The sequence below is a fragment of the Barbatula barbatula genome (assembly GCF_947034865.1).
Source record: "Barbatula barbatula genome assembly, chromosome: 1".
NCBI lineage: Eukaryota > Metazoa > Chordata > Actinopteri > Cypriniformes > Nemacheilidae > Barbatula > Barbatula barbatula.
In genome coordinates, this window is record NC_136766.1 from 33,541,247 (window position 1) to 33,559,544 (window position 18,298).

An 18,298-nucleotide genomic window follows, 5' to 3' on the forward strand; every position below is an offset into this window, starting at 1 on the left:
TGTTCACCAACACGAGAAGATAACATTTTTAGCATGCTAACAATGCTTGCCAAGAACAAAGGGGTAATAAATAACCAGAAGGTCTTCTGCCCTCTGGGGTGATGGCCATCTGCCATCGTTTTCCTCACGGGATGTGATAGATCTCCACGATACCACTCCAGCGTTATCCTACCATGCTTTTCACTTCTATCTATAGCCACTTCTATTCTCGGAGAAATACAAACATTATGAAGCACTCAGTCAAGTGCATCTGCCTGTGGAGATGGGACGACTCTTGTCACTTTAGGAGACATTGAGGCTTTAGTGCTGTGAATCTCTTTAAAGGAAGATTTGATCATGCAGAAGTGGACAATTCAATGGGATTTAGAACCGAACGACCGGCGGTAACTTGATGGAGTCGAGCAGCTGTGCTGACATAAAGGTCGACGCAAGGAAGGCTATTTGTCAGCCGATGGGTTGCGTGAAAATTCGCTTTGGTGAAAATGTCTTTATGGTGGACAAAGGCCTCCTGGAGATACATTGCGAATACTTCCGAGCACTTTTCCATTCTGGGATGAAGGAATGCCACCAGGATGAGATTTATCTTCCTGCACTGAGTGCTCCTGGGTTCTTGGTCACCCTCCGGGTGTTACATGGAGAGAGACCCATTTTGAGTGGAGACGAAATTGTTGAAGCCATACAATGTGCCGCTTTTCTTCATGTAGAGGTTCTAACCGAGCATCTTGTGAACATTGTCAATTCAGACAACTGTCTTCTTATGTATCACACGGCTGCTACTTTTGGGCTGTTGAGGCTCTTCAACAGTACTGCTTTGTTTATTCGGGACATGTATGAAGACCTCAAAGAAGATGTGAAGTGCCTACCCAAGGATTTGATTGAATACGTCAAGTGTCCTATTCCTAGTTCATACGTGACTGTCGGCACTCACTCGCCAACTATCAAGCTTCTGCAGGACTTCATGAGAACGGTTTGTTATCTTGATGAAGGTGAGAAGGATTGGAAGGTTCTCACACACTTGCCCCTCGATGCTAGTACCACCATGGCAGGTGTCGCAGTCCTTGACAACAAGCTCTACATTGTTGGAGGGGTCTACGACGTTACCAACAAAGTTGTGGACTCGGGGTTCTGCTACGATGTATCTACAGACACTTGGAGCACATTTTCCAGCCCACAACAACTTCGTTACAACTGCAGCTTGGTCGGCCACGAGGGCAACCTTTACATCATTGGTGGAGAGCAAAACAAGACCGTAATTTCCTCTGTGGAGAGGTACAAAGTTTTGACGGACACTTGGAACTTTGCCGCTCATCTGCCGAGACCTGCAGCCGCAGTCGCTTGCACCACAACTATGAGCAGACTGTTCATCTGCCTCTGGAGACCCAAAGACATCTCAGAGATTTACGAGTACATCCGAAAGGAAGATAAGTGGGAGCTAACCACCACACTTGTTAGGCATCAAAGTTACGGCCATTGTATGGTGGCCCACAGGGACAATTTGTACGTAATGAGGAATGGACCATCTGATGATTTTTTGAGATGTGTAATGGACTGTTACAATCTCACCACCGGTCAGTGGTCGGCCATGCCCGGGCACTATGAAAACAGCAAGGGAGCCTTGTTTACCGCAGTGGTGCGAGGTGACTCTGTTTTCACAGTAAATCGCAGGGCGACGGTGGAATACTCTATAGAGGAGAACAAGTGGAGGACGAAAAAAGAAATGACAGGATTTCCAAGAATTGGCTCCATGTGGACTTTTCTCCTGAGACTGCCAAAGAAAACCAGCGAGGCTTTAGAAAAGAAAGATAACGGACCGGAGATCTACAGCCTACCTTTAAACTCCGTAAAATGCACTGAATGAGTGGCGACACATGCTTTTTTAATCATCGTTGCCTAGAATTGCATCGGTCAAATGCTCATTTTTGTGGGGAGCTGATGCCTCAAGTATTTCAGTTAACAGGGAAAAGGGAGGTCGGCGATGTAAGTGATGTAAATGACTGCTTTTAGATGTGTAGTCTTGGGGTTAAATAAAAACCAAACCTTTATTACTAAATTCATCTTGTGTTCATATCTGCTGCTTTATTTGCAAGAAAGTTACAAGAAAACAAACAAAGGGATCAAATCAAATCAATTATTTCATAAATCAATAAAAAACTAGTATGTTTGCTAACATTCTTTAGCCATGGTCCTTTTAAAGTGCATGGGAGCACCATTTTTCTATATGATATTTGCCTTTAATGTCCCCTCAGGTTAGATTAAACCAAAATGTAGGTGTATGGCAACCATTTGAGAAAATACAACTTGGCTAATGTGCACTGCAAAAATGAATACAATTGTATCTGTACCACCGACGTCATATTGTTTTATTTTCTTCTAGGGCGGTCAAGCGATTGATCGCATCCAGGATAAAAGTTTGTGTTTTTCATAATATATCTACTGTGCAAAATAATTTTGTGTTTATAAAACATACACATACATGCATATATTTAAGACAAATTAATAATAAAATGTGTTATTAAATGGATATTAACAAAATGTATTTTTTATAAACGTTTATATAAAATTTCAAATATTGGTAAATATTAATAAATACATCTAAATATATTAACATGTATGTGTTTGTGTTTAAAAATACAAAATTAATGTGCGTAAGACACAGACACAAACATTTTATTCTGGATGTGATAGTGATAGTAAACTAGTAACTGTGCATTAGCACCTATTGTACTATTGCTCGCTTATTACTCCCCGAACTCTTTGTAAGTCGCTTTGGATAAAAGCGTCTGCTAAATGACGAAATGTAAACGCGATTAATCTTGATTATTCGTTTGACAGCCCAAATTTGTCGCTAAGCCTCTTACATTTGTTTGTTTTAATCGAAGCAAACAGGGGTAATAGTAAATGAATGCTCCATATACATTTTCAGAAATATGATATACAACATTCATGGTTATTAAATGATACAGTATGTCACCATGATTACAAAGACCACAACACCAAGCTATAGACATTTCCTGTTTTTATATCAAACAAGCCATCTTGTTGATGGAGCGCATACCAGAAAAGCAGGGGTCAGCGGAGGGCAGAGCCATTCAAAATGAGACAGAACGTTTAAGAGAACGATGATTATCAAAAACCATACTTTATGTCTCTCATGAATTTGTATGACTGGAAACTGACTGTTCGGATCCTTCAGAAAATGACACCCAGGCATTCCTGAATGCTTTAGTAACTGTTCCAGTAGGTTCACTCATTACATTGGGAAAATGTAAGTGCACACTACGTATGCGTGTTGGATAAATAAGTGTATGTAAATATAAATAGTGTAGTGTGTTTAGATTTGGTAATCTAAATGTATGTTAGATTACCAAAGTGATGACATGGAATATTAATGGCATTTATTTTTTTACATACATTTTTTACATATACAAACTGAGCGAATGTATACAAATTGTCACATAAAGAAAGTACATGCCCTTGAATCTTCAATGTCTTTGCTTACCTGAATGACCAGCAACTGTTTTCATGCGAGTCACTTGTTAAAGTTATTTCAGGTCATTGCGACTTTATAACTCAAAATTGAGAGAAATAAAACACAACGCAGAGAAGGAGTGAAAACAACGATGATGTGTATAGATTTTTATTTTTCATTTAGAACTGCACTTCACATGTATAACCACGTGTTTCCCAAAAGATAAAATAAGTACAATTCAGCTGGCGGCGCGCTCAGACGCAGCGGCCACTCCGGGACCAAAAACACGGTGCTTTTATATATTATATTGTAATGTAATGTAATGTCGTAAATCTACCGCCAATTCTTGAGGACACCCTACCGAGATACATTTATGATCGCCAAAGCCTTCTGGATATCAGAAACACAAACAAACACAAACTCTCGCCGGCGGCTACTAAGAAGCTACGAGGCCTTTGTTTACTGGACCTCGAGACCGCGGCCTCGCCCAATGATGCTCCCCGGACAAAACGGCGTCGAAAGCGGTGTAGGAGACGAGGGAAGCGCGGAGGTATACGAGCTAGGCTAAAGGCTAACCTCACAACACTCGTGCTCTCAAACGTTCGCTCTCTGGAAAACGAACTGGATTTAATGAAACTCAGTCGATCTACACAGCATGAGGAAAGGGACTGGCGTGTGTTTCTTTTCACTGAAACACGGTCAAACGACAACATCCCCGACTCCGCCATTCAACCGCACGGACTGAACTGCCACCGAGCAGACGCGTTACTCTCCGGTCAGACGCGCGGAGGTGGCTTGTGTGTGTTTATATCAACAAACAATGGTGCAACAATGCCGCGTTCATATCTAAACACAGTTCATCACGGATGGAGTTTATGGTTGTGAAGTGTCGACCATTCCATCTGCCGCGGGACTTCACGGCCATTGTTATTGTCGCGGTGTCCATTCATCCGTGTGCAAACCCCGAGGACGCGCTTCGTGAAAGCCGTCGGGGGAACAAATAACCCCGACGGCTTTTTCATCATCGCCGGTGACTTCAACCACGCAAAGCTAAAGACAGTTTTACCAAAGTTCTACCACCATGTGAGCTTTAAAACAAGGGGAAAAAGACAATGCCACCTCAGCCCTGCAGGACTGCTTCCGGGACACAGACTGATGTTTAAAGAAGAAGCAACCTACAACAACCACACAGACCTGCAGGAGTACACTGAAACGGTACCTACATCCAAAAGTGCACCGATGATGTGACAGTCACCAAGACCATCACCAAGCCATTCAGACTATCACTCACTACAAGCCTCTGCCACAGGTTGTGATGACGACACATCCCTCCCAAATGCACTCAACCACTTTTTTGCTGTGTGTACAAATCTCACAAAAGACTCAGAGACATTTGTATAAACAGTAATTTATTGTCAAACTATCAGTAGGATAGTTACGTATGCCGGTATATATGGAGCACCTTGGTCCTGTGCGGCACTGTATGTCCCCACATGTACATTTAGGCATTTGGCAGACGCTTTTATCCAAAGCGACTTACATAGCATCATCCTATACATTTATACATAGGTATCTGCAATCCCCTGGTGTCAAACCCACAACCTTGAGTTGTTGACGCAATGCTCTTACCACCGAGCTACAGGATGCAGCGGAATGACAATAATGCCGAACTCGAACTTGTTTTCTTTATGAGCACCGGTATTTTTTCCGATGGTCGGCTTTTTTGCTTAAAGATATATTGTGGGAAATATATGTTGTTTAAAATAATGTGCAGAGCAAACCAAGTCCTCTGTTTGGTGGTCTCTTTGTGTTACGTACCTTATTAGTATTCTAAAGTATTTAGATTAAATTACAGAATTTGTGCAATCTAACGAAATACGTTACAAATACATTTGAAAAGAAACCTTCCCAGCCCTTCACATATAGATACAGAGAAATATAAATAAAAAATGCACAAATTAACCATACGTTTTGAAAGTGTTTTCTGGACATACACTGTAAAAAAACTAGTATCATTTACTTATTCTATTGTGTTTTTGTGTTTGTTTTACTTAAAATGTTCAGTTTTACTTTTAAAAAACTTTACATTTAAATTTACAAGTAAATCCAATAGTTGTTTTTTACAGTGTAGTTAACTAAAAACATTTGATGTCCACTAATTTTGCTTCTCATTTTCTTTTATAGTATAGTTGCATAAATGGTTTTACATAATAAACAACTCTAATGTAAGTAAAATAAATAAAAATCATGAATTCCAAGAAAGGATTAACATAACATGCATGTTAATATTTCCATAAATACTGTACATAAGCAGTTTTCCTTCTATAAGCATTCATCATAACTTTGCTTCTCTCCAAGGCCATGATTTTCACTCGACACAAGTCTAGATTACACAACAAATACACATACATGCATTTTAGCATCTAATAAACAGGCCACAGCTATGTGAGCGCTATGAATAGCATGACACCAGTTGACTCATGTCAGCATCCCTTGGTCAGGCCACACGGGTCATGAGCTCCTCCAGGGCTCGCTCTCTGTGGTTCTCATGCACCAGCAGAACCTCTTTAATGGCATTCTGCTGGAAACCCATTTCGTTAAACTGCGCGAGAAGGTGAAGGAACTCCTCGGCCTAAAAGAGAGAGAAGTTGAAAGAAGATTCAGTTTATTGGTTCTCAATCTTTTCAGATCGAGTACCACCTTTAAATTTTTTTTTTTAAAAGAATCTTTATCTTAACACCTCGTCCTCCAATTCTAATGTAGCCTTTTATTAATAATGCAAACACAGCTGGTACATTTTTATTTACCAGCTGTTTTTAAAGTGAAGAACATATTTGGTGTGTTTCTCAAGATAGTAAGCAGTAATAGTCGACACAAAACACTTTTCTGTTCTCACAGCTGAGAACACATCCGGGTACTTATGCGATAGAGCAAGAACACGAGGACACAAGACCACTGAAGAACGCATATTGAGAAACGGTCTTACACTTTTGTCAAAGCGCTGTGTCGACACTAAATCACAACGGGCGCTTCATTGGTTTAACCTTGAGTAGATGCAGACCAGGGTTGAATTTGCGCTTAAAGCTCAGATAATACTTGTGCGTAGGTCCTACGCCACAGGCTTCGTGTTGGTTTTCATTTATACTTCTGCGTAGTTGTCCGAGTCGACAGGCAATGACCACTAGGCGTCAGTGCACACGCACTGTTGCTTGTATAACCAAGACAAGAGCCGAAGAAGAAGCAGCTCGTATGAGAAGCATTAGCAGGGATTGCGGCCTAGTAAACAGTCACTGTTGTTGCAGCTTGAGATTGTGCCATCATAATGCTTAGACATTGAGGGTTATAGCTGGCTGAGTGCTATGCTATGTGGTATATATTGCGTTTTTATTGTGTCGCTATTCAGTTGTTAAGTCTGTTGACACATGACAACAAACAATGCTAATATACACCCATGGCCTGCTGCAAATCTACCAAACAAAATACAATCCTTTACTGTACTGATGATCTGGTTCCTAGACATCACTCAGGTCAAGGTTTTTCCCAGGGTAAGATTTGTTTCCAGCCAAGGCTAACATGCTCTTGATAAAGAACATTATTGTTAAGCATGTCTTAAGGGTTGTACCTTGGTCTCACAGTTCTGAAACATCTCGAGCGCTTCTTCAACTTGAGCTTCATCGTAGCCAAGTTCACAAAGCCTGTCACACGCCACCAGATATCTCAAGATCTGCAGGAGAGAAAATGAAAACATCTGTCTGGTTTTAAGAAAATACATGCAAAAGAAGTGTTGTCTCCTTATCTTGAATCACACCATTACACTACAAATAGTGATTTATCATATGAGCTCTTGACTGTTTCTGACTGTTGACTGTTTGTCTGATGTCATTTGAATTAAACACACGTAATGATACACTATAAAAACTTCAATTCAATTACTTCAATTGGTAACACCCAAAATATTGTGTCAAACTTAAAACATAAATCATCTAAAGTAAAGCAGGTAAGTAACCTGCAATTCTATGTTTTAAACAGCGATGGCGATAGAGAGACAAAACTCATTTTCGAGAACAGCAGATTTAGTTTATACTCTTGTTGGAACAAGCATGATGAAGCGTGATTGAAGATTAGCCGTCTAAACACCGCTTTATAAAAAACAAGGCCCTGTCAAGTTCAAATGGACTTTTAGGGAAAACTGGTTTAAGGAATTAGATGAAATGATCTGGAAATGACACCACAAACACAGCAGTGGGGCAAAACATCTACCACCAATATAGAAGATGTTTATTTGCTATCATTGGACACAACTTCCATCATGATGTGAAATACAGAACAGATTGAGAGTGGAGCGGTGTGAAACGTGAGAGGCATGTGGATCTAGAGATGGAGAACCGGCTGGTCTGATAAATGCCAGTAATCAGATGAGCTTTGTTGACTCCAATCTGATCCATCACAGCCAGCTGTCTCATGTTTTCATGACAACCGATGATTCTTTTTGAATAAAGGATGGCACATGCGTCTAAATTAAGCATTTACTGTTATATAAAATAGACGCCTACGCATTGTGACACGTTTTAGGTGGCAGAAAGATCCCACGAACCGCATTGCTAATGCATGGTAGCAGATTTGTTTGCTTGCTTTTTGGCAATGGCTAGAAAAAAATCGGATTCGATTTTAACATGTAAGGTCACTCCCTGTCTAGGACCGTGATTGTTTTTGAAAAAGTTTTAACGCAAGGAACCTTACGCAAAGAGATTTCCTTTATGTTTGGTTTCTGGCTGATAGTAAACGGCTAGTTGTATAACTAACAAAGTTAGCTAGCATACCCTGTGCGTTCAAAAGTTAACGCTATGTGAAAAATAACCTTGTTCTCTTGTTTCTGATTTGGGCATACGTGAGATATTTTTAGATAGATACCCAAATCCTAATCCACACCAACAAAAGACAGTCTTTTTTTACCTTAATTGTTATGAAGTGAAACGCAGGCATTTTTGATGATCGTCTCTATTCAGTCCGCACGTTTTATTGTGTTTAACTACAGCCGTCGTCAGTGTTTTTGTTTGGCAATGGCAGGAGGTATGAGTTCAAATATCAAATTGGAGACTGTATTCTGACTATTGTGGCACTAAAGAACACAACAAGGTGATATTTTAAACTCTTTATGTAGCCGAATCTGTGCTGGTTGGTATCGGCCGCCTCCAGTTTTCCTCCAGCTAATGCCATGACGTAAGCGTGACGTCGGCCGTAAAGGGGTCTATTGAGACTAAGTGGTTTGGAGTTTTAGGAAATATTTCCAGACACAGATTAGATCTCTTTCTCTATGTTTTCTTCTAGATATCAATACGATTCAATGGAGAACAAATATAAACTTTCGCGTCTCGGATGTGTATCATGAGAAAAAGTTCTCAACAATGAGAGAGATGTCTCAAGATTTGGCAAGTCTCCAACAAAAGTCAACATTAATGATGATCTCAACTTCAACATTTCTCATCGGACGCACCCAAATCCAGATTGTTATACATTCATTTTACGCTTAAATGTAAAGTTGATACTGGATTGGAAACACTGAGAACGTCATGAAGAGATATGAAAGAGCAACATCTGAGCAAATCATTTTCTTCTGGGAATTTTTGATCATTTTACGTAGTTCAATCTAAGGGCAGATTCTTCAAAGCTATCCATCTGACTTAATGTAGGCCCAATGGCATTGTCCAGCCCTCATCCTATGATGTCAGAATTTATTTTGTGTCTCTCTATTAAAAATACAACATGACAAAATGACCATAAACTTTTCTAATTCATGAAATGAAGAACAGTTTCCCACGGTGCTTAGCAACACAACTGATGCATTTGTTCATCACCATGGTTTCATCCGCTCTCCTGAGAGGTTTTGAGAACCAGATACTAGCAGGTTGTGGAAACTTTGGGCGATCTAGTGTCTATTTTTACTACGTTGGTTCTTTTCTCATCACAACCAGAATCAGATTAAAGAGTCTGGAAGCAGATGTTTTGCTCTTACTGAAAGAAATGAAACTAAAGGGCTTTGGTTGAGATGCTGGTGTGTGAAATCTCTGGCAATTCTGACATTACATAAGTTTCTCCAGATCACTATACAGTATCTGACAGAAAGATTTTTATTAAATGAAAGCAAAGTGTAGATGCTTTTAAATTCGCCCCAGGCCTTCTTAAATGACCAGGATGTGAAAAGGTTATTATATAAATGAAGAGTTTGGTTCCAAAATGAGACAACTTGTTTTGATTCAAGCCATAATAACTCAAAAAATAACACAATAAAAACATGATAACAATAAAAAACAAGATTTTTTAAATCAAACTCTTCAAATATTATGACTATTGATTATTTAATGATTGACTGATAAAAGCATGAGCCGAGACGTCTGCACTTGGGTCTGTTTTAAGACACCTTATGCACTTTTATCACCTTGCATATGCAAAATAAAAGCACTACCTTTGACAGACCTTTTTTGGTCTTCTCATATGTTTTCAGTGCGCGCTGTGCGGACCACTTTGCTTTTCATAAAAAGTTATTTCATATTCATAGATAACTGGATCTTATGTGCAGGCACATCTCTGGTAGAATACAAACGCATGTCTAAAAGCAGAGACCCCTGGAGTGGGGTTAAGTTTAATGCATGACGCACGGTAACCGAGTGTTTTGATCCCTGTTTGAATGTCAGCTCCGGTGTCACAGTCCCTCTCCTCACCTGCTCAGGGCTCTGCCGGCCCGTCTTCTGCAAGGCGATGATAGCTGTGCGGAGAGGGTAACCCCGCTCGGTCACGGCCGCCAGCAGTTCCCTCTCTTCCGGGCTGAGAGCGGAGAGCAGCTCGACTGAAGAGTCCAGGGACACGGTGTGGGAATGGAGTGGCCGTGATGGGGCCGCCGCAGGGGGAGGAGATGAACCCCGGGCCTGGAAAAAATAACAACAGCGGCTCACGGTCACATATAGCCACCCATGAGAGATGAGGGCAGGAAACACAATTCTGGAAAATTCCGAAGGCAAAACACACAGATGCTGGCAAACCCTTTTGAGGACATTTTAAAACGCTTAACGTGCCTTTAGCAAGTGTCTTAGAAAATGTCGTCACAAGCATAACCTTGAATTTGCTGAGAAAGACATTTCCTGGGCACTTCCACTTGCTAATCCAGACAAATTTGTTGCAGCTTGGGAGGATTCCCGGAAAAGACTTAACACTGGCTATTATTAACCAGCTCATCTTCTGAGACATGACAGAAATCTGAGAAAGTCTTCTTCGGAGAAGTCATTCATGTCTAATATCACAATGAATTCAACCGACCGGATGGTCGGATCACAAGAATCAACCAAATACCTTTCAGCTACGGTCTTTTCAATGAATCTGGATGTTAAAAGGTGAAAATTGGCCTCTTGCCTCTTTTAAGTGATTCAAATACCTTTCTGGTTCTATCAAAGGAATGACAGTTAAATCCATAGTTTCAAGGGAAACACAAACTTCAGTGAACCGACAACTATGAACAGCTTCTCCTTTAACAAATTGCTAACTATTTCATGATCACATAAAATAACAGTACAAAATAGACTGTTTAGATTTGTGCTCCCCAAAGACTACAGACTACAAAACTGCTTCCAGACATTTGGCTTGTTTCTTTCACAGTGGAGTCCAGTTTGTAGCTTAGCATCAATAACAGTTTGAGATTTTTTGCTTTCTGCCTTTGAGATAATATATCAAACACTATATCGCAAAACCACATAATTACATATTAATTGTTGAGCTACACTGTAGAAAAAGTCAAATAAAGGAAAAAATTTCCAAATAAAGGAAAAAATTTCCAAAGATTCCATATTTTTTTTCTTGTAAATATGGAATCTTTTCTGTAATTTGGTGGGTTTTTTTTATACAATGTTCAAATATATCGGTTGAGCTGCCAAAACATGTCTTAGGTCAATGTTGTTGTTTTTTGCTTTTACCGCTTTAACACCGTGGCTACACCGGACGCGTCGTGCCGCGCTGCATCCAATGTGGACAACATATTAAATTATAATGGGTTCTAATGCATTTCTAATGTCTTTTGTCGTGTCGCCCTATCCATTGTTAGGTCAAATGTAAACATTTTCTGTGTTAATTTAACCCAGCAGTTGGGTTTTTCCATTTTTGATCTGTGTTAAAACGCTGGGTTGAAAATAAGGCCTAGTCAACATGTGCATGCCAACTCGTAAAAATGTAAAAACATGCTGTTATTTGTACAGCAAATGTGTTTGGGAGTCACTGAAATGAATGGGCTTCAGCGCTATATTTGGAACTATTGCAAGCTCCATAATGCGAGTTACTTCCGGATTCCATTCCCACTGTGGAGGTCTATGTGAGTAACTCTCATATTCAACAGCTCTTGGATGTATGTACTTAATCTTACCTTTATGGCTTCTTTATTGTGCCCAAGTGTAGAAATGCATTCAGAGTGAACGTGGTCATTTAAAGACGCGAATGAGACTCTCGGATGCACAGCGGTTCTTTGGCTCCTCTGGGGGTTTCTTCTGGTCTTGCAGAGAGAAGACTGACGGACGGTTCCCCCGCTGTGTTCGGAGAGGCCGCAAGTTGAAGGCAGGTTCAAGAAATCTGATGATCCACAAGTGTTCAAGTCTTTCAACCCTAAAGCTTCTCTTGGCAAGCCCGAACCGCCCTGTCTAGGATCGTTGTCGGCCGTCCCACCTTCTTCACTGAATTCCTCATCTTCTGAGTCTGAAATGGTGAATTTGACTCTGTCCTTCATAGCACGGTAGTGGGCCGCGTTTAAACTGCGGCTGCGGGGACGAGGGTTGGGCTCCCAGAAGTCGCTGCTCCAGCGGCTGGCCAACCTGCTCTCCTGAGGACTGCGGAACATCATCCAGTATGGCGGACAGGTCGCCGTCTGCTCGCAGCGCCGGCCGAGGGTTTGATAGCCGCTCTGGAGGCCCGTGAGAACCCAGTTCTCCAGACTGAACACGTACTGGATCATCAAAACAAAGAAGACACTTGAGTTTGTTGTTTGCATTAAACATTTCCAACCAATGTTTCTCATAACTCGAACATACACATCAAATAAAAGGCTCTCTATATTAGCCGGCCCGTACTGTATATAAATGCATATTATGAGCTAATGCAAGCAACATTCGTCTTATCTGCTGGTATCAGCATCGAGAATCAGACGACCGCAAAACAGATGTGAAAATGAAAAGTATCTACAGTACAGCGGCCAAATGTTACGCAACAATTTTATCCCATTCAAGTCAAATGATACATTCGGCGCTCCAAGGCAGGTACCCAATGTTGTTTTTGGACACATGTGGTCCCATGAATGAGTAAGAATTGACTCAAGTTCTCCATAAAAGGCTCACATGAGCTCATTTCTGATTAGATTATAACAACCTCCGGCAACAACGTGTTTGCTTTACGAATAGCACACAAACCTTTGGGAATTTTATCTAAAAGGATCGACAGCCCCATATCAACAATATTCCACAGATTTCTGACGGCCAAGAAGCTTTTTCATTCTCGCCATTGTAACATAAACTTGATTCGACCGCACACCTCAAGGGTTAAAGCGTTCTGGAGAGATTATAAATCAGTGTAATTATTTGACGCTGATAGAGTGATGGCAGATGGGAATAGGTTAGAGGTGGAAGGGATACGCTTACATCGAGATGCATGTTACAAACGTGTTTCTCATGACCTTCATTTGGTAAAACTGGCTTAAGGTTGATGGCAGTGAATGCTTTTAGCCCGAGATGTCACAGATCTTCTTTAAGATCTTGGGAGCAGCTTAAAGGGACAGCACACCCAAAGATGAAATTTTGGTCATCATTTACTCTCCCTCAAATTGCTTTAAACCAGTGTGGATTTCATTGTTCTGCTGAACAAAGCGAAAGATATTTGCAAGAATCTTGGTAACCAAAAGTTTGGGGGCACCATTGACCACCACAGTGGGAAAAAAATAGCATTAGCATATATAGTAGTAGCCTTAATTGTTTTTTATCTAATCTAAGGGGAAGGCTACAAATCCGTACCGATCTGCTTTCACAATATTTTTAAACCTAACACATTATTTTAGGGATATTCAGGAGTGTCGGACCTCAGTATCCTGTAGTATCTTCAGGTAGTCCGGTACAGTGATTTCTGCTGTGATGAGCTTCGCCTCCTCAAGGAAACCAAGAGGCATCTTTAAGGGCACCTCATCCAGAAAGGACATTCTGACCCCACCTGAAACAGAAAGAAATTATAATTTGACTTCAAATACGGATTTAAAAAGACTGTGAAAGTCAATATTTGTTGTTGTTCCAAACTCATGTGACTTTCTTTCGTCTACAGAACACAAGAGATTTTTTGAAGAATGCCGGTAACCTTCCAATGTATTGACAAAACCACTGAGAATTGTTTGTAATCTTTTTTTGTTTCACAGAAGAAAGAATCATATACAGGTTTTGAACGACGCGAGGAAGAATCAACCATTACAGGTTATATTCCTTTAGAAAGAAATAGTGTGATCTTGGTGAGGACATCTCAATCGCACTAAACCTCACCTCATCTGCGTTACGTCTTTTCTTCAGTTGTTACTCAGAAATCACGTCCATGTCCTCAGAAAGAAACTTCCTCTCTATATTTGTTTACTTGTTACACAATGGTAAGGAGACTATGGGATTAGAGATTAAGATTACTGCGACCGTGTGACCGTCTCACCACCTGATGTGTTGTGACACCTGCTCTTTCATATGTACGTAAACATCTTTCAGCACCTTTTTTATTATTATTACAAATGAGAAAAGGTTCCACGATGGGTCACGGTCATATGGCTTGTGTACAATGTTAGGATTACAACCTAAAGCTTTTTTACAGATCTACTCAGATCTGATCTCAACCTTCCGCTCTGCATCTTATTCAACAGATGCTTTGACATCTTCAGCTGTACGCTTGATAAGCTCTCAAGTATATTTGCGAAGGACACAACAATGGAAAGTACAAGAAGCTTCAGTATTATGTCTAACCACAAAGCAGAACATCTCAAGAGTTATCTTGAATTATCCACCAGGTTTGCTTCTCGAAATGTATCGGATGGACGTTCCAACAACAAGATGCTACCATAAAGTGATTGATTTCTTTCAACTTTCATTTTAACGTAATAGTTTCAAATGAGATGCCCGAGTGCATGTTTCAGACACCAATAGAATGTAGTCATATATATAAAACACATTTTTTTCACACAATCTATATTGTAAAGCTGCTTTAATAGGAACATTTTCAGCTTGTCATAAGTGTGACAGTAAAGTAAGTACCTGTTTTTACTTACTGCATAAATCATTAAATTAAAAACCTTATTCTATAGGATACAAGCTGGAATAAAATGCGGATAGTGATTTTGCAAATAAAATGCAGGTAATACTATTAACAACTAGTAAACAAAGCTAAATGCTAAAAGATGTATACATATTTATGTTACACCTTATGGTTATTTTCGTTATCCTTTAAACTAACATGAAGATGACTCAGAAACTGAATACTGTTCCTTTATCATTCCTTTAACAGGTTGAGAATCGCATAAAAAGTCGGGCTCCCAACTCATGGGTTTCATTTCCAGTAACCACAAAAAAACAAACCAAGAACGTGAATGCTCTTTAAAAGTGTCGACCGAATGTGGAATTCTAAATGAGTGAATTTGAAAATGAACATGTTTTTAAAAAAAAAACATTCTCTGCTTATAAATACAAAGAAAACACATTTGTATTGTGTACTCACCTGTGTCCTGTTTGTATCTGTGATCTGAAGTGTAGTGTTATTGTGATTCTAAAGACGTGTTATCTCTGCTTCACTAATCCACCCACATAACACATCCCAATTGGCTGTTTACATGAGCTGGACCCGCCCACAGTAATCCTAATACATTTACAAACCGTCAAGTAAAAATAACATTGATCTGAAATACTACATACAAACGAATATGCAGCTTTTATTTGAAAACAACGCAAACTGCTTAGATGTCCTGAGAAGATCAGAGAGATGTGAAGCGATCGTTCTCAACTCAACATGTGATGTGATTCAGAGACTACTTATGGACCGAACATCCTTTATGTTAAATACATAAACACTGATGAAATCCGGCTGCCGAGGACATTTCGACCAGCTGAGTCACTCGTCGGGTTCTTTTTCAGAAATAGTCATTGGCTCGAAAAAGAATGTGTCATTTCTCCAGCGCCGTGGCCCAGATGTCATCGGCTGGTTGGTCGGGGAGAACCCAGCCATGAGGAACCGGGGTACCATCGGGATGTTCAACGGGAACCATAAACTGATCCCATTCTCTCCTGCCAAAAGCCATCAGAGGAAATTCTACAAATTACTCCACAGGTTATTTTTAGTTGTGGGCATATGGTTGGAAAACCGACCTTATTTGTATCAGCGAAGGAAGGGAGCGCTCGGCCTGCGTGTAGTAATCTTGGAAAGGCTGAAGAGGGTGATGGGGTGGTAATTCAGCTGTGAAAACACACAGTTAAGAAAAATGTTACTTTGGTGTCTGAACTGGATTTCTGTTTGTTCTGTAGTACGTCTTTATTTCAGTGAAGCATCTCTTTAATGCTGCGATCTAGTGGTGCCTTCAGGAAAACATTTCCAATGAATTAAAAAGAAATTTGGACCTGGAATGATATTCTATATCCATCATAAACCCTTGGGTTAGGAAATGTTTGGACTGTCAGAACCCTAATAGCTTTTACTCAAACCAGGTAAAGATATCTGATCCCGCCTGTCCCGAATGCCATATTCAAAATGAAAATACATATATTAGAAAACAAGTAAAGAAATATTTTACAATTTAAAAGTTAAACAGAACATTTCGCCCGCTCTCGGATATTCAATAACTCCCACATTAACCCGGAAGTAACATCTACATTTAGTCAAATTAACCATCTATCTGCTAACATTAAAAGAGCGCCGTTCCATAATTGATTTCTGTATTGAAGTGGGAATTCTCGGATTTTCGCATAACCTCTCTGGAACACTCAATCCAGTGGTCCGACATTAAATAACCACTTCACACGCGTTCCTTTCTTACAGGAGATAAATGCTCCGTCTATCAAATACATATATTATAAATATTCTGCCTGTCTTGTCTGTTCAATAACTCCATAACGCCGGAATTACCTCCAAACAGCATGAAATCAACATCTCGCTTCTTCTGCAACAGCTTCTCCTTTTCTTTTCTCTGACGTATCTCCCGATCTCGCTTCCGTTCCTCCTCCTGCTCCCCCTCCAGCATGACCCTCAGCGCTTTCTCCTCCGCCGCGTAGATGGCCGTGCGTTTACCGATCAGACACCTCAGACGCTCCACGTGACCCTCGAACGTGTCATCGCTCTGCTTTTCTGGAAACATGCCTGTGGGTAAAGAAAAGCGACCGCTCAGACGGATGTAACGCTTATGCAGTAAGGTCTTTCTTTCCCCTGCTTAACCTCTTCTGGCGGCAGCCTCTTTCCGAAGTTTTCTCAGCTTTTCCAGTGACTTCAGTATGTCCTGCATTCTCTTGGTATCGGCTTGTTTCTTTCTGACCTCGGAAAGCACCGCGTCTGCAGCCAACTTCAACTCTTTCTCCTGAACACGAGACAAACATTGCGATGACGTTTCATTCCACGTAAACAACTACAGAAAACAACCGTGGTTCACTTCTCACCCTGTTCTTCTCCTCCACTTCTTGAATGCGTTTCATCTGCCACTTATCAAGCTCCGCCTCTCGCTGGGCTCTTCTGACCTCTTGTTCTTGCATCTCCTCCCTCTCCTCCATCTTTCTCCTCCGTCCCCTTGCTCTTTTCTTCTTTATCAGCAGCAGCTTCCTCTGGATGCCGCCGAGACAGTCAGGGTCCTTCATAGATGTCAGTCTCTCCCGTATGATGTTCTTTAACTCGGCTGCTTTTGAGAGCGTCTCAGTCCACACGCTTTCATTTTCCAAGTTATCTTCTAACATCCGACGCACTTTATTTAACTCCGACACCATCTGAAGAGTCCCATAGAGCTTCTGTCTGAACTCGGCGATAGGAGGTTTGGACTTTGGAGGCTCTGGAGGTTCATCTCTGGTTGATTTGGCTTGCAGGAAACCCTGAATCCACTGCTCGTCTTTCAGTCTCTGCAGCGACTCTTCATCAGATGCTGTTGTTGAGGTGCTTCTGGTTCGGTCCTGGTTGCTTTGGTAGTCATCCAGCCAGGGTCTGTCAGTAAAGGGGTAGTTGTGTCTGTTGGTGCTGTCCGATCTGAAGTTGGACTGATATGGTGCTGGGGCAGAATTTACATTTTGGTGTTGGTTTGGGGGGTAGTGTCCTCCGAAATGGGGGTCTGCTGGGTTCCACTGGTTGCGAGTCCAGGCCGGAGGTTTGTCATTGTACTGGGGCGTTTCGAAGGGTCCTGGCGGTGGTCTGCTGGGGTCGAAGGGTGGATAAGGTACAGCGGGTGGGAAAGGGGGCCATTGGTGCGGGTACATGTTCCATGCGTGCGCCGGTCCGGGTGGGGGAGGTAACGGTTGCGGTCCTGTGTAAACTCCGCTGTCTGAACCCGCAGGGTCCTTGAAGGGAGGCGGTGGAAAGTTTTGAGAACTATACTGCTGTGAATTCTCCATCATCTCGAGCTGAAATACGCCGCTGTGTTGCGCTTTCACAGCTCATCCGGAATCAGGAAGAAGCGAACGCAGCATTTCCGGCGTGGCTTCAAAATAAAAGCACCGAAAGCGTTCGACCAGTTGTTTCATTTATTTCTTTAACTCCCCAAGTTTTATACGTAATTTGAGTATTTATTCCTAATTATATTTACGTAGAGTTTCTTTGCAGCAATGA

The 18,298-nt window shown here is 41.1% G+C and overlaps 3 protein-coding genes across 4 annotated transcripts; 1 reads left to right on the forward strand and 2 right to left on the reverse strand.

Moving 5' to 3' along the window:
• Positions 1-391: 391 nt before the first annotated feature.
• Positions 392-1,858, forward strand: kbtbd13a (kelch repeat and BTB domain containing 13a; the record flags this gene model as incomplete). The annotated part of the gene is made up of 1 exon (XM_079469700.1): positions 392-1,858. The coding sequence occupies one exon, from the start codon at positions 392-394 to the stop codon at positions 1,856-1,858; it is 1,467 nt and encodes a 488-aa protein (XP_079325826.1).
• A 2,999-nt stretch (positions 1,859-4,857) lies between these two features.
• On the reverse strand, positions 4,858-15,357 carry ubap1lb (ubiquitin associated protein 1-like b). 2 transcript variants are annotated; one of them, XM_079461701.1, is made up of 6 exons: positions 15,227-15,357; positions 13,569-13,696; positions 11,874-12,446; positions 10,189-10,392; positions 7,092-7,193; positions 4,858-6,101 (listed from the first exon to the last, which is right to left on the reverse strand). In XM_079461701.1, exons 2-6 carry the CDS (start codon positions 13,683-13,685, stop codon positions 5,967-5,969), a joined length of 1,131 nt encoding a protein of 376 aa, XP_079317827.1. In that variant the 5' UTR covers positions 13,686-13,696; positions 15,227-15,357; the 3' UTR covers positions 4,858-5,966. The 2 variants fall into 2 exon arrangements, with proteins under 2 accessions (XP_079317827.1, XP_079317828.1); XM_079461702.1 differs by lacking the exon at positions 15,227-15,357 and adding an exon at positions 14,017-14,092 and having other exon boundaries at positions 4,860-6,101.
• On the reverse strand, positions 13,891-18,211 carry pdcd7 (programmed cell death 7). Its single transcript, XM_079461690.1, has 5 exons — positions 17,149-18,211; positions 16,931-17,069; positions 16,625-16,855; positions 15,871-15,958; positions 13,891-15,789 (listed from the first exon to the last, which is right to left on the reverse strand). The coding sequence occupies exons 1-5, from the start codon at positions 18,085-18,087 to the stop codon at positions 15,669-15,671; spliced, it is 1,518 nt and encodes a 505-aa protein (XP_079317816.1). The 5' UTR covers positions 18,088-18,211; the 3' UTR covers positions 13,891-15,668.
• Positions 18,212-18,298: the final 87 nt, after the last annotated feature.